This window comes from Atractosteus spatula, chromosome 2, assembly GCF_055471065.1.
Source record: "Atractosteus spatula isolate fAtrSpa1 chromosome 2, fAtrSpa1.hap1, whole genome shotgun sequence".
In the NCBI taxonomy this organism is placed as follows: Eukaryota; Metazoa; Chordata; class Actinopteri; order Semionotiformes; family Lepisosteidae; genus Atractosteus; species Atractosteus spatula.
In genome coordinates this window covers 56,773,356-56,789,848 of record NC_142707.1, presented here as the reverse complement: position 1 = coordinate 56,789,848, position 16,493 = coordinate 56,773,356, and the positions used below count along the sequence as shown (strand labels likewise).

General features: G+C 37.3%; 1 protein-coding gene across 1 annotated transcript in view; it reads right to left on the bottom strand.

Moving 5' to 3' along the window:
* The window catches only part of efr3ba (EFR3 homolog Ba (S. cerevisiae)), a 62,966-nt gene extending 46,859 nt beyond the window's left edge, over positions 1–16,107 (bottom strand). Inside the window, exons 1-2 of the mRNA XM_088938138.1 lie at positions 15,922–16,107; positions 15,185–15,349 (exon numbers count right to left, since the gene is read on the bottom strand). Coding sequence (XP_088794264.1) covers positions 15,185–15,191 — 7 coding nt within the window. The 5' untranslated portion in view covers positions 15,192–15,349; positions 15,922–16,107. The remainder of the gene's footprint in view (positions 1–15,184; positions 15,350–15,921) is intronic.
* Positions 16,108–16,493: the final 386 nt, after the last annotated feature.

Here is a 16,493-nt window from a genome sequence, read left to right as displayed (position 1 = left end):
TACTGTAGTCTCTGACCTTGACTGAAGCCTAGGGGACAGCTGCATGTTTGCTCATATTTTTGAGCAATATTAAATGTCATGGAACAGTGTTCTGTAATTCTTTCAGCTTTCCATGGAAACTCTACCACCACGTGGACTGAACTGGGAAGGCAAGGGGAGATGATAGCTTGCAAGCACAGCAAGGCTGCCTTACAAACACATACACAAATGAAATCAACCACTCCAAATCTGCGGAATATAAACTGCGACCCACGGACATAGAATTGAATTCTCTTTTGGCCTGAATTATTCAGTCATTTTCATGTCTGGCTCTCGTCCATAACAATGGCTAGCGAATGTTACCACAAAAAGACTCTTCTCTACTTATAATCCTTGCACTGATCATGTTAAGCTCTAAAGTACCAGTTTACTTCTTAAAAGAAAAAAAAAAGAAAAGTCTGGGCTGAAGTCATAAGGAACTGTTCGGTTTACGCATTGTGCTAAAAAACCCTTAGAGGGGCATAGAAGGTACAGTATATACAGAAGGATATAAAGTATCATATTTTGTGCATTTTTGAAAGTCACTTTCATATTTAAATATTTCAAGGTACTCTAATCTTATGGAATATCAGGGAACATAGACAATTCTATCACAATGCGAAGGCCTTTTGAAACTACTGATGCGCTCACCTAAAATTCATAGTGGTTGTCTTGTTTGATTGGTTAAACAACAGAAGAAGAGGCCTGTTTTTATCTTGGGACAAGTGTCACAGAACACTGGTCCAAGTAATGGCAGTAACAGATGTCACATCACTGCTATAGGTAAGGATGTGAAAGATACTATACAGAAACAAGAAACTAGAAAAAGAAAATGTTTGCATATAATTATGTTCTGTTTCTACAGGTCAGAAAGCTGTGTATGATAAAAGAGACTTTTATGATACAGTACAGTCAGATGCTCAGATTTACCGAGAATTAAACGACTTATGCCAAGGTGTGGAAGAACAGCAATTGCATGTTTGAAATGTGATAAGTGCTTTTGTTCTATTTTTATGTTTTGCTTCTGAGTACTGAATGTACTTAAAGATACTGAACCTTTCATCAAACTGCAGTGGTGGGGGTAACTGTAAAGCACTTGTAGGAGAACTGTACAGTTATCATGCTTAGAACTGTTTCAGTCTAAACATACAAAAAATATAACAGTGAACACTGCTGTCTAAAATGAAAGAGAAAATATCAGCCCAAACACCTCAGTATTCCTTGCTCACCGTACCTGTGGCTGCATAAGCTATGCCTGAGTTGCAAGTGCAACCAATCGATCAATCAAGATGAATGGCATGAAAGAAGAGATGAAATAATTTATACTGCACCACTCATCTCCTTTAGACAAAGCATTTCCAAACACTTTGTACTTCAGCTCCAGACAGCAATCAATCACTCACTGAAGTGGAGAAAACTCTGTGCCACCATACAAAAACAACAATTTCTGTTAAAAGACTCTGCAAATGGGCAACTGGGAACAAGAGCTCTGAGATGTAAATGAAAAATTAATGATGAGGAACTTTGGCAGGCAAAGTTTGCAAGAAGAACTTCATAGCATACAGCCTGCCCGAAGAGATGGATATCTCTTCACCAGATATCCATCTATCCACTATTATACAATACAAACAACCTATCCCAGAAAACAATGAGCTCAAGGAAGGATATATCTTGGACGAATATCAATCCACCTCAGGGCACACACAGACACAAACACGCACACACTCACAGCAGAGCCATTTTTTTTAAATCCCTTTGGTTAGTGAGAGGAAACCAGAGCACTTGAAGGAAATACCCACAAACAGAATAACTCCATGCAGATCGCACCCCAAGAATTGAACCCAAGGACCCAGTGCTACAAAGCAGCAATGTTAACCACTGTGCCACCCCTCTTCTAGACTATGTGAGGAAGGGATATAAAAGAAAACAATATACAGTAATGTATAGTTAAAAAATAGAATTTACATACAGGGAGAGTAAATTAGAATTGTGCAATACACTATTAAGTTCTCACTTATTACATGGTGTACAATTTTGGTGACCTCATTATAGAAAAGACTTTTTTGTTGCTCTTGAATTAATCTGGGACTTACAGGAATACCCTACACCCAGAGGCTGAAGGAAATCCGGAACAGAGGAGACAACGAGGGGATCGGATACAGATATTCAAAATTCTTAAAGGCACTGACAAGGTCAACCCAGTGAACGTTTCAGAATAAGCAGTGAACCAGAAACATGACACAAGTGGAAACTATGTGCAAGCCTATTTAAAACAGAGAAGACAAGGCATTTATTTACCAAAGGGTTGTGGGAGAATTGAGCAAGCTAATAGCCATGTTGTTGAGGGTGATACTCTGGCTTCTTTCAAGAAGTGGTTAGAAGCTTCATCAGTTATCAGCTAATAAATAGGCTTGATTGACAGAAATCTTTATTCATATGCTCTTATGTTCTTACATAACACAAATAGTAGATCTATGGTAATACACTAAATATTTTATGCACCATAACATTTTGTATCATAGTGGATTCTCAAAAAACTTTCTAAAATGTATTGAAACTGTTCAGTTGGACAAAAGTTTGTCTGTCATTCAAATGTGTATATTTACTTTATCACAAGACATTGGTCACATATGAAAACAGCAGAAAGAACATTTGAAACAGCACGCATAAACATATGAAACAGTAAATGTGCATGCTTTCTTCCCTATTTTAGGCAGAACTTGACGGCTTATGAAGTAGAATTCTGAACCAAATGCATGGAGTTATAAATACAGTATGTTATACATCTGTCAACAGCACATTGTTCTTTTCAGAAGTGATCATCTGTCTGCAAATATAAACATAAATATTGGTATCAGGTATTATAAAACCAAAGGAAAGGAAACTGTTTTAACAGTGATCATTACGTCAACTCTTGAGAAAGAGCTAGGAGAGCAAGGTTAGTGGGCCTGCTGGATCAGCTCCTTTCCATCCTGCAACAGGCCTTCATGCCACCAGTGTCTGAACAGCCTTTGGCTTCTCACACATTTTTTTGGCAGTGAATTACAACACTGCAGCAAAACAGCATGTGAATTCGTGTGTGAGCAGGTCAACGCTGGCCTAGAAAGAAAATGTAGCTCTCCATGATCACAGAGGGACGCTCTGATCTCAGCCCATAGCACATGTTCAATAAAAATTTCTCATGTGAAACTCTTCCTCAGTACGAGCTCTGTTATGTTTCTTGCTACATGCCAACAATATGACATCTATCCTACTGATTGATCACACACTTACAGTAATCCAAACTATACCTCTATTACAATACATGGACGAATATGCAGGTTATCAACACTCAAAAGTTATTCAATCAAGATATTTGGACAGATCAAAAAAATTACACTGGTTCATTAGATGGTCAATCCCAAATGTTGCAGAGTATATATTAATATTAAATCATATCTGTGCCTTATTTTGGGTACGACCAAGGGTTACTTCTAGTTGTTTATATACAGTATTTCACTACACTAATGGATATTACATCCACAATACTCTAACCAGTACTTGTCCATTAGATACACAGTACAGATTACTGGAGTGTCTGTATTACACAGTACAAACTCACAAAATAACAATCTCTATTTGTCTGCAGTGTTCTTCATTTTTTTCTCATTTTCTTGGCTTTTTTTCGATCCTCCATACAGTAGCTACAATCAGAAGCAAGGATTATACAGAATATTTATTGGAAATACTATAGAAATCATCTATAGTAATCATCATTTGGTTATATTCCAAGAATTCATACTGTTACTGTTATATATATATACTGAATAATGTACAAATCTAAACCATTAATACTGAGGATCAACATTATTATGCAAGCCTCTGGGAAATAAATCTTCTCCATCTCACAATTTTTTTGTGCTGCTATCTGCCAAATCTGAGTCTCCACGCTGATAAATTCAACGGTGTCTGTTGCCTTTCAGTTAATCCTAGTGTCTACTGCTTTGCACAGAATCGTCAATTCCAAAACACACACTCGCACAAAAAAATAATATCTGATGCATTGTTGTCAAGTCACAGGCTTCTCTGCATTTAAATACACATTTAGTAACAATAACAACTCACTGGCATTTAAATCTTTTTACCATTCATCCCTGCTCCTGGGCACATATTAACTGAGAATCACAAATTAGAACACCTCCAACTTTAAGCAGGGCGCAGAGCAGGAGCCTTGCGCAGCCCAACACACACATGCAAGAGGCACAGCAGGAGAGGAAAGCATGGTCCTTACCGTACATCGATAGGTATGCTGATTAAGTCCCTTGCCCCCTGCCTGGAGCCTTTCTGCTGCAGCCACTGAGATGCACACACAAAAGCACACACGCATGTAGACGCGCATAGACGCATGCAACCAGACTTCAATGACCTTGGATTTTCCAGACTGCGCTGTGCAGCTCTGCTTCAGGGGAAACGCTGAACTGCCACACTAACACCTCTTCACTACGCACACACACAGAGGAAAAGAGGGACTGTTCATTCACCAGAAGGTGGATCAAGGAGAAAATTCATCATTCAGTCTTGCCAGGTTAGCATCTCTCCGAGGAACTGGCCGCTCAAAGCAGCCCTGCCCTCAGTGATTCTCTCGCTCTCTCAAACAACACAACAAACCTGGCTGTACTTTACAACAGCTCTTCAGCTTCATAAAGAGGGTCATGTGCATCACATTTCCATTTGCTTATAGTAACAGCAAATGAGGTTTTAATAGTATTGTTTTCATAGTATTAATAGTATTGTTTGTAATACTGTGTGTACTTCTGCATAATTTAAGGAAAGGGTTCCCAATCCAGATCCTTAAGGATCACACACCTGCTGGTTTTTGTTCCAACCAAGCTCTTGCTTACACAGCTGAACCCCTTATTGACTCAATATTGGAATTAATGTGAATTGTTTGACTGTTTTCAGCTCTTACACCTGTTCTGTTGAAGGTAGTCTTTTGACTACTGGATTTCAGAACAGAAAATCCCAAACATCTGTATAAAACAACAGCAAATATTCCACTGAAGCAACAGAAGCTATAAAAGAAGGCTATAGATTTATTGACCATGAGAATATTTTTCTCCATTAACACTGTAACATTGTGACCTTTCTCATGAAGCAAAACCCTGTAGCCAAGGTGAATGAGCCGGTTTCTTCTCAAAGCAAGGTGATTTGACCTCGTTCATATTGGCAATGGAGCAAATGTCACAGTAAACTACTTAAAATAAGTAATTAGCACTTTACTGATCTCAAAAGAAATGCCAGCAATGTATGCTACAGAATCTAAATTTTACAAATCTGTTTTAAAATCATTTTTTCGTGTAGAACCTATTTTACTGACAGCACATTTTCAAATTAGCAATGTGAATACAATAGTTTATGCCCTGCCTGATGAAAGGTAATGGTGCTGTGGTAAAACTTCAGAACTGCCGTTATGATCCGACTGTTGCTACTATGGGTTAATTACAGGCTTTATCAACAACATGCTGTAGCAGGCCAGTGCTAAAAGTTTTCTGCTATACTGTATACTGTATCTGAAAAGGCCTAAAATTAAGCCGACTGGACAAGCAAACGGGTGTTTTTGCACATGCAATCTCCTGGGACTTCTCTGGATGAGGGTGGGGATATGGTCTGTTACACATAACTTTGGCATCTTTTCTGTCATGTTTTGTGTTTGTCTGATATACACAAGAAGTGCAATCCACAGTAAATATCACAAAATACTACTGTGTGATTTCCCAAAGTTATGGTGTATTAACTGGCCACATAAGAGATCATGAGATAGACTTAGAAAAGTCTTCACTTATAGCCCCAGTCCATGTGTTTTTAAAGAATAATGCAAATCTAGTAAATGTTGGTAGTATACAAAATGTTAAAGTGGCTTCAGAGTCTCAGTAACTGAAACATGCTGTATATTCAAGTAATAATGATTCATTCATTATCCAGTAGAATGACATAGCTGATTCTTCTACACTGTTCTAAAGAACTTAACATTTTAGGGGGAGTGTTAATGTAGGAGGACTTAACATTTTAGGGGGAGTGTAAATGGTAAATTACAGTGAAAAGATAGCAGTAGAATTGAAAGAAGAGAACGAGTAAAGATGCAGATTAAATTGACAAAGTTTTTGAATCAGGGTTTTCCACTGGGTGGTGTGTTCTCCTCTCCATTTCCTCATGTACACCTCAGCTTTTTTTCCACAGATATTAAACTACTGCTTCAGACTACTGCTCGATCTAATTGAGCTTCAGTGTGCACAAAGGCACATGTTACTCTATATTACCCTATGGAGTATGTACAGTATAAACCCATGAAAGGGAGCCATCCATTTTCTAACTGCTTTATCCAATAGCGTGTCGCAGAGGAACTGGAGCCTACTGTATATTAAAGATATCCATCCATCTATTTTCTATCCACTTCCACCAATTCAATCTCAGCAAGCAACAGGTGCAAGGCGAGGTACACCATGGACGTGACGCCAATCTGTCACAGACACAGACAAAGACATTCCCAGAAGCCAATTCACCGACCAGTATGTCTTTGGACTGTGGGAGAAAACACAGTAGAACAGGGGAGAACATACAAACTCCATACCGAGAGCACCCAAGGTCCAGAAGAAAACCCAGGGCCACAATGACATTCTTTAAAGTATCCTTAAGACAGCTGCTCCTAAAATGTGTTAACAACCCTGAAGGACTTTAAAAAGGTCAAGTCCAGTGAAATATGGAACAATTACAAATTATTAATAACAAAAATAAAACGAGACCAAATACACATGAGTGACTGAAGAAACTGACAAAAGGGTAAAGGTTGATTATTTCGGACATGCAACAATAGTAAAAATAAAAATTTTGTTAGGACATACCTAACGTAACTGCAGGGATGTAAAACTGTTTACCTGAGAAAATCAAAGGCTAAAAAAAATGTTTAAAAGATTTAAAATATGAGGCGTTTTAGACCGTAGCAGCTACAGTCAGGTTACAGTATTAATTTAAATATTCATTTCTTAATTTATTGATTGTTTCAGAACTGTCTTATAAAGGGGTCATAATCTGTTTTTCCATATTGTGTGCTCAAAAGAGCAAAAACAAAACCTGAGAGTAAAGGTGAATGCTTAAATGTATGAATCTAACAATAAGAAAGTAGACAAGCAAAGGCATAATAAAATAAACGTCTATAGTTATAGTTATAACTATAACTACTTATAATATAGTTTCTACCTGGGAAGAAATAGCCTTGTTAGATGTCCTGGTTCTACGGTACAGACAGGAGAAAGTAGTGGGACAAATGTGTTTTGAATACTTAAAAAGGAAAATTATTGTTTTCTGTGTTACAAACTTGGAAACATATGAGAGAACATTTCATACAGAATTCCAAAGCCTGATAAAGCAGCAGTTTTGAAACCAAGTACCCCATGTACAATAATAAGCATCTAATATACTATGAAAGTGATATATAATGCTCTTTCCTAATTGCATATAAGCAATGTTACTGCACATTAAGGACTTTAACAGTTATAAAAATGAATGTGGTATTTTCCTTGACAAAGAACAAAGTTAATAACCAAGTTGATAATACAGCCAGACCTGAGCTGGCACCACCTCAGCAATTTTTTCAGCTAGACTGACCCAAATAGAAATGCGACAGGCACAGTCAACCCACAAAGTACGACGCAAAAAAAATAGAAAAGACAAATTAAACTACCAAGTCTTTGGGCCATGAAATACAAATAAATACTCCAATAAATATATGGATTTGCACTGGAAGCAGATGAAACCACATACGTGAACACTAAATGCCTGAAATATATGACATTTCTTTTCTTTTGTGCACTGCATTTAATAACACTCTATTTCTGTATGGGAAAAACAAGGATGATTTTGATGCTTACCGGTACCAACATGGTGGTCAAGAAGGGTGCTGCAGTCCATTAGAAATATCTTATGACCCTGGCTGGTTTAGCACTGGCACCCCCAACACACACACTCACACACACAAGGACACATGCACACAAAATGAACTCCACCAGCTATGAACAGCTGCTCAATGGACGATTCACTGAAACAGGGGCAGGCAGTCAGCACTGTCCTAGGGCTCTGCTGCTGCTGGGAGTTCGCTACACAGCAGCAGGGGCTTATAGCCAGCCAGATTAGTCTCTCTCTCATTAAAAAACAACTCACTCTCACAACAGCCTTCTCTCTCTCCCTCTCTCCTTCTTCCTTCTGCCATCACAGGCCACGTCTAAGGAGGAAGCTGATAATAGCCCATTCACTTGCCAATTCACAAAGCACTTTCAATATGCCTTGCTTCACGTCTAACACCATCTCGATGCCTGCCGGTGTGGTGAAACACAAGACATTTGCAAAACCAGAATTACTGTATTTAAACACACGCACAAAAATGAGAACACACTCATCTATGAATCCATACAGCTGCAGGTTTCTCGGAAAGCTCAATAGAAAGATGGGAACACAGACTCAAAAATGAAACTAGCACTCACATGCATTCACAAATCTTCCAGTACAGTCTTACAATTGCAAATATTGGGCAAACTGTATAGTAAGTTCTTTTCTTTTAAAGCAGAGGTTCACAGACTCGCTTGTCTTTCTGAATTTTCCTAATTCATATCGACCATACGTGTGTACTGTATGTACAGAGTTATTTTTTCATTTCAGAATGGGAACTCAATAAGCAACTATACAATTCAATATTGTCCTCATTCACAAATAATACATTACACTATACAGTACATAGAAAATTCTGTATAAAACTGCATACTGTACATACAGACTATTACAGACGTAGATATTAAAGCCTTACATTAAACTGCATTATTCACTAAAATTGCCATTAAATCAATATCTAATTTCCAGAAATTGCTCACATACCCTTCAAACAAGTTCAATATCATAAAAAAGATCAATACTATCTTTTGACCCCAAAATGACACAAAGAATAATCAATACAATCTACTTTATAGCAGGTTTAATGCCAGACTGGTTTATCAGTCTAGAAAGTTTGAATTGTTCTGTATGCATTACAAACCGTTGCAAGTTTTAATGTTTACTTAAACATGCTCCCTAATAAAGCAATACTAATAATGCTACCATGATACTCATTTTTCTCTATGTCTTTAATTATCATAAACATTAGTTAGCTTCTACACTGCTACCAAATCTTCACTGTTATCAAAGTGATGCATGTGTGATCTTTTCTTGCACACTGTATTATGCTTTGAGAACATAATGGTAAGAGTTTGCATCTTGTGTCAATACTCTGTTGGCTTTTATGGGAAGAAAATAAATTTAAGAGGTGGCACAGTGACGCAGCGGTTAGCATTGCTGCCTCACAGAGCTGGGATCCTGGGTTCAATTGCAGAACTGGGATGATATCTGCATGGCGTTTACATGTGTTCTCATGGGTTTCTTCTGAGTGCTCCAGTTTCCTCCCACAGTCCAAAAGCATCCTGGTAGGTTAATTAGCATCTGGGAAAGGTCAGGTGTGAGTATGTCTGTATGTCTGCCCTGGGATGGACTGGCATCCTATCCAGGATGTACCCTGCCTTAAGCCTCTTGTGCTTCCTGGGATAGGCTCTGGCTCCCCTGCAACCCTGAATTGGAAGAACTGATTTGAATATGGAGGAATGTAAAGTTAAGAAGTCTACAAGAAGGCTACACTGCTGGAGAAAACTGGGTTAGGTGCCTTTTCAAGAGTACAGTAGGTCTATCCCTACCCAGGATTAGTTCACAATACCTTCCTAGAAAACATGAAAAAAAAAAATTATCAGCAACTCTGACTGACACTGCTATATAAGATATGTGGACTACAGAGAATTATAAGGAAAACTTTTCTCCAAGAGGCCGTGTGGTATTATAAATAAAAGACAACAAAACTGCTCAAACAATTCTTGACACACAGCCCCAGTACATGTGTCTGCCCCTGAATGAGAGACACAGTTGGGGTGATAAACCTGCACAGCATTGTGAGTTATCATCATCCACTACTGCAGCTGGGCCATCCCCTGCTGCCCATTGAGTCTGAATGTTTAAATTAATCGGGTTTCATTAAATTGCACCTTGCTGAAATCAATGACTACTCTAAGGGATATCCCACAGGGACATTTATTGAGCAGGATACAGTTTCACAAATGGAGTACCTGTCAGAAACTGTTGGAGAATATTGCAGAGCAAAGAACTGTCTATCTCCTCGATCATTTTTTTTTTTGTATTTCAGAAACCCACAGCTTTTCCTTGAACAACCATAGATAAATGTATTTAATTAGATCAAATGAGAAGAGTAGACCTAACTTAAATGTTCTCCACATTCTGGCTGTTTCATTTAATTTGTAGCCAACTGCCTCAGAAATCAAAACTACAGTTTGTACAGTAGCATAAATGACCACATTTAAACAAATATAAACTAGATACAACTAAACAAAAGGTTGTTTGTGAAGGCAGGTACTCCATCAAAAGATAAAGAAAAGATGTTAATGAAAATGAACACAATAATTGTGATTACCTTAAATAAGTCTATTTATTATAGATCAGGATTAGCTGCTAATAGTTAGATAATAGTTACTAATATGTCTTTTGTGTTAGGCTCAGCCTTAATCAATCAATGATCTGTTGTATCAACAGCAAAATCCATTGTGAGCCTCCTATAAACTGAACTCATATTTCCTCAGTCTGATAGGCAAGGCAGTGCTGTATTTTCCCAATATCCACATTCTCAGGCTCTAACTGCCAAGAAGCTGGAGGTTTCCCTGTGTGTTGCTAAGATACAAAACTTTCAAGACCATTATAAAGGACGTGCACAGAATACGGTAGTTCTTCACTTTCTTTACCAGAACCTAACTTCAGAGTCTTTGTACTCACACAATTTAAGTAGAGGGAATGTAGTAATTTAATCCAGGGGTAGTGAATGCTACCCTTATTCCACTATTGCTAATTAACTATTCAACAACACCCTATAAAGTCTTTAACTCAAGAAATATGTTTTGTTATATACAGTTATATATTAGTATTAATAACACTAATGCTATTGAGTTACGTTCTTGGTATCATCTTATTCATATTTTAAAGATTATTATTTTCTCAAAATAGAAAGATAAAACTATGGAACTACATGATGTGGATACTTATCAAATTAATATCTTACTGATAATTACTGATAGTTCATTATCAACAGTCTTTTTCTTTAAAGGTTCAAGTGCATCTACGTTGCTAATATATGGATTCAACACACCCACCCACCCCTCATGGAAACAAAACTTTAATCCCTTTGTCTAGAAGGGATGTGCACTCTTATGGGTCAAAGATACTTGAAATTCACTCCTTTTGTTCGATAAAAGCAATTTTGCTCTCATTGTATGCCCATTAATCTGATATATAATTTAGTTTTTTAAACCCCATAAATCTCCACACTGCATGTTACACATGTGAAAAGCCACTAGTGTATAAATTCCAACTTGACGCTACTTATGACAACTGTTCATCTTCCCCACCATAAGCTGCGAATGTCAGTAATCACATTGACAACAGTTCTACAAATTCATTTTACATCAGCTATCACACATGTAGTCATTCAGTAAGTTATATTGTCTGAGCATTTGAGCTCCAAGGCCAGAAAAATCTCCTGGCTAAATATCTCCCTTTTCTTTTCACCAACATTCTTTGGAAAAAAAAAACAAGACTAGATTTTATAAAGGCACAATTTAAGAAAGCATGTACGGTTTCTTTATAACATAAATGTATAAAGTATTTTCCTCAGTAAGGTTCTGAGCTTTTATCCATGTTATAACATGCATTGTGTAAAATATAGTGTGCAGATTTATGGTGCTTAAAAAGTAAATCATTTATCAGTTTAATGGTAAGGCAATTTGCAATTTGAGGACTTATGCAAATAGCTGCAACCAACAGTTTTTCTACAGTGCCCCCTGTGACTGTGGATATTTCACTGTTCAGGTCTTCAGCTTCAAATTCGACAGTGCAAGATGTACTGTAAACCTCTCACCAAAAAGCCTGATGAGAATTTTCTAGGTAGTACAAAAACAAGCGTGCCCCGGCTAGCTCATGAGACTCATAATCTCAGGGTAGTGGGTCCGTGTCCCATATCGGGCGCCGGGTCCTCCGTGTTGGAGGTTGGGCACAAGGCTAACAACCCTGTCCTGTAAAAAAATGAATGCTACAGAAACAACAACAGGATGGTGCTGCATAATGGGCAAACATCCATCCCACAAAAACAAGCCAGGAGAGTTCTGGAATAAGGTTTTATAGACAGATAAGATCCATCTGATACAAAGGTAAACGAAAGGTTAATTATGGAAAAACAAAAGCACTGCAGATGCTTCAAAGAACAGCACCTCATCAGTGAACCATGGTGCACAAGTACAGCCACCCCTACAACTGGCTCACTCCTCTTTACTGATGCTGTAAACAATGATGACAGCAGCAGAAGGAATTCACTTTCTTCTTGTTACGCCACTCCTGTGTATCTTTGGCCTTCTGCTTTGTGTTAAGCAGGTTTTCCTCTAAGATTTGTCTGTACTTTGCTCCTTCCATTTTCCTCACTTGACCAGCTTCTCAATTCATGCTGATAAGAAGCAGCCACATAACACAATACCTCTACCACCCTGCTTGACAATGGGGATGTGATGTGAGGGTGATGTGTTTGCACCAAGGTAACGTCTGCGTCAGACAAGAAAGTTCAATTTTTGGATGGTGCAGTACACTTTCCACCTCTTAATGAATTACCTTCACTACTCTCAACGAGATATTCAATGTCTTTTTATAATACTCTCATGATCTGAGCCTTTATGCAACTTCCTGAGTTTTTTGTATTCCTGGGTCTTATTGTATATATACTGTATATACTGTCGTTGAATCTTTGCTTAAAATTTACTCCCTAATGAACTGTGTCCTAAGAGAGACATGTTTATCTATTCTGAAAGCATGTGAACTACTATTATTGCACGCAGACACCATTCAAATAAATGCATTCTTGTACACCTGAACTAATTTAATATTGTGTATACAATTCATCCATGAGCAGATTGGAGGTTCAGAATACAGCAGTGTCAATGACTCACACAGGAGCACCACTGTACCATTATTTTAACTGCATGATCCCTAGGATGATAACTAACACTTTTGAACTTAACTAACAAGCTTTCACCAACAGCAGATTGACTTGGTTTACAAAAGGAGCTTGATTTCACTATATGTCAAGTGTACTGTTAGCATTCCAGTTTTGAATTTGGAGCAGTTTTGCATTATGAGCTGCATATCATCAAGAATTTGATAACCTGACATTGACAAGACAAATATTTTTAAAACACTACAACAACTTATCAGAAGAAATCCTGAAGCAGGTTTAGGTGTTTACAAAATCTCTTTCATTTGTGAAGCTACTCACAAGAACAAATTGATACATTTTTAAGACTCAGGCCAGACCATTACCGTCACTGATGCATCAGCCCAATTCTTTTCACATGTCAATTGTTACATCCCTGCCAGTACATGTTGTTATGAATAATTATTTTTTTAAACTATTTTTAGATTTATTTGAATATCCAGCATTTGTAAATAACAACTTTATGTCAATAATTAGTGTTAGTATTGTCTTAAGTTTTCCTGACCAGAATTTGCTGGAATGATTATGTAAATCATTCGATGTGGACATGTCACGTGAGGTGTCTAGAATTTTCTAGAAGTGATTCACTTCACGACCGAGTGAGAGGAGAGAGAGGGATTCGACATTCTGTTAAGGTCACTTTATTAACGTTCAGGATTTATATTTGGATTCACTGTTTATCGAGGGATATTGAACTTTGCCACTTGTTTTACCCACACAAATTGAAAGGAAAATCCAAGGAAAAACATAATCTACCGAATAGTGACGGAAGTGTTATTTGTTATTGTAAATAAATTTGTAAATATATTTAAAAAGAAATCGCTGACTACCTTTACCTTTCTGTACCGTAACAATGTGCTGAGTTTGGAGTTGACTGGCAACATTGTCATTTTAGAAAGGGATAAAAAAGAAACTTCCTTACAATTACATCAGGCTTTCAGATTTGTAATATTATGTTTTCATGAAGGCCCTGAAAATCAATACAACAGGAACACAGCTTTAATATTTTATTAATTTAGCAGTTTTAATTTTCAGAATTACAAATCAGTGCACTCCTATGAATGGTGTGTTTTATTTATATATGTATGAAAATACATCATGTTAGCCATATTATATATTCTGAATCTGTAAATATTGTGCATTGGCATCTGATCTTTGAGAAGTCAGAACACACATTTCTTAGAGCTCTAAAAGACTTACTGTACATGCAAAACATGAATATGTAAAGTGTATATAAATATAGTGTATAAAATATAAGATGAGATATACAGTGTATATACTATAAAAAATTATTACCAATTGTGTAATATCCTTTTAAATTAATAGCCTTTACACTTAAGACTTTTAAGTCATTGTTTAAAAGTAGCCAGTGGTGTGTTGCTAAGACCCTGGAACCCAGTGGGCTTGGGGCGTAATGACACGGCAATACGGCGACTGACTACCCAACCCAAACCCTCTCCAGGAATACTTTTACCATTTTCTAATCTCTTTGCTATATTACGATCACTGGATTTAGAGTGTTTATTTTCTAACACAATTTATGCTATTTTGCATTAATATTTAATTATATCGACAATTTTAAGCCAGACCAAAATGTACACGACAGGTTAAATATCCACTTTGATGTCGAATGCTTTTGTAAGGATAAAACCCATAACATTTTAACATCGTATATTGCTGCCAGTTGACTATAGCAAACAACTTAACCATATGTTTAAGCGCTTCAGATGAAAGTCTAAAATTAGCAGCAGTATCGTTTATAGTACATATTTAAATTTCTGGTCCCTGCTCAGCAACATCTTATTGGGCTATATTATTCGCACTTGTTTTTTCTATTTTTGTAAGCGTCTAAGATCTGAGAAATGTTTAAGATGTACAGAAATCCATCTAATATGAAATGAAATCTGCTAACTCGAAGATTTTACATCTATTGGTTCTCTTGCTTGGAAAAGGCACAAAATCAAATCCCCCAGATGACAACACTCTCCAATGAATAATGACGAACATTTTCCAAAACACTACCTGTCATGTTCAATATCTGTCAGCAGATGTCACTGTCTCACGGCCGGTTCTGCTCCGAAACGTCGAAGGAAGCCACCGGTAGCTTCCCGGAATTGGTTTCCTTTATTCAGGTCAGTGACGACAGGAAAATCGCAGGATGTCACAAGGCCCACGAGTTTACCAGTCCTAAAAGGGGATATAGCAGAACACGAGTTTCTTTTTATTAATACCTCCGACACAGCACACGTGCTAGATCCACACAGAAATGTTGTCACACTAAATGCCTCAATATTAAAAAATATCAATTGTCACGCTATATATTATTCAAGCAAATACAAACTAATAAATCCCGTTATCTGCCTCTCCCATGTAAATTAAAAAGTGTGTACAATAAAATGGACAACGCGATTGAAAATACCGGTAACATTATTCAGACACATGCGTATGAGACTGCATATTGCCAGAATAATACATAATCCTTCAGGCCTTTTCACTAAAGTTTGGAAACCGCTGTCTTTATGATGCTCAGTACAATAAAACAACCATTTAACCCTTTAAAGGCGTGTATTAATCTCAAGAACTTTAAACAAAAGAATGTCAAAACGCTAACACACAAACAACTCTACTGTTCAAGCGCCTGCTGACGTTGTGACCGTTGTATTTTAAAATGTTGCTTTTAATTAATTTTAAAATATTTTTATATGCACTGCAGCCTTCTACAACCGCGATGTGTGAGGGAGAATGATGATTAAACACACCTCTTAGTTTATCTCATCCTGGGCTGGTCGTCAGTGAATATTGATCATTCACTGTGTTAATCCATTATTCTTTTAGTTGTTTACTTGTTTTCTTCATAATTGTCTTTTCCCACTTCATTTCTCGGTCCTCAAAGCTTTCTTCTTCTACCGGACAGTCTGACGGACCGCAGCACCGCCTCCCCGAACTCTGTAATAGGGTAACTGTATCCTGATACTAGTGATATTAACTGGATATGTACCACCCCCTTCGAAATGCTATAAATAAGGTAGGAAAATAGTAAGGAACTTAAACACACGCTAGCGCATGTCACAGGATCAATCAACATTATAAAATGTGTGATGAAGAAGATATAGAAAATGTCATTACAATAATAGCAGCAAAAATTACAATGATAAGCAATGATAATAAGTCTCGGATAAAACGCTATTAAAACACATGTTCGGTTTTTTTCTTTCAATGCTGTATGTTAAGATGTTTCCCTTTTGTGCCAATAACGCCTCAAGGTAGTCCAAGCAGGCGAAGAAAGTGAAAGTAAGAAGTATAAGGAATGTTCGGCTGTGTTGCGCCTTCT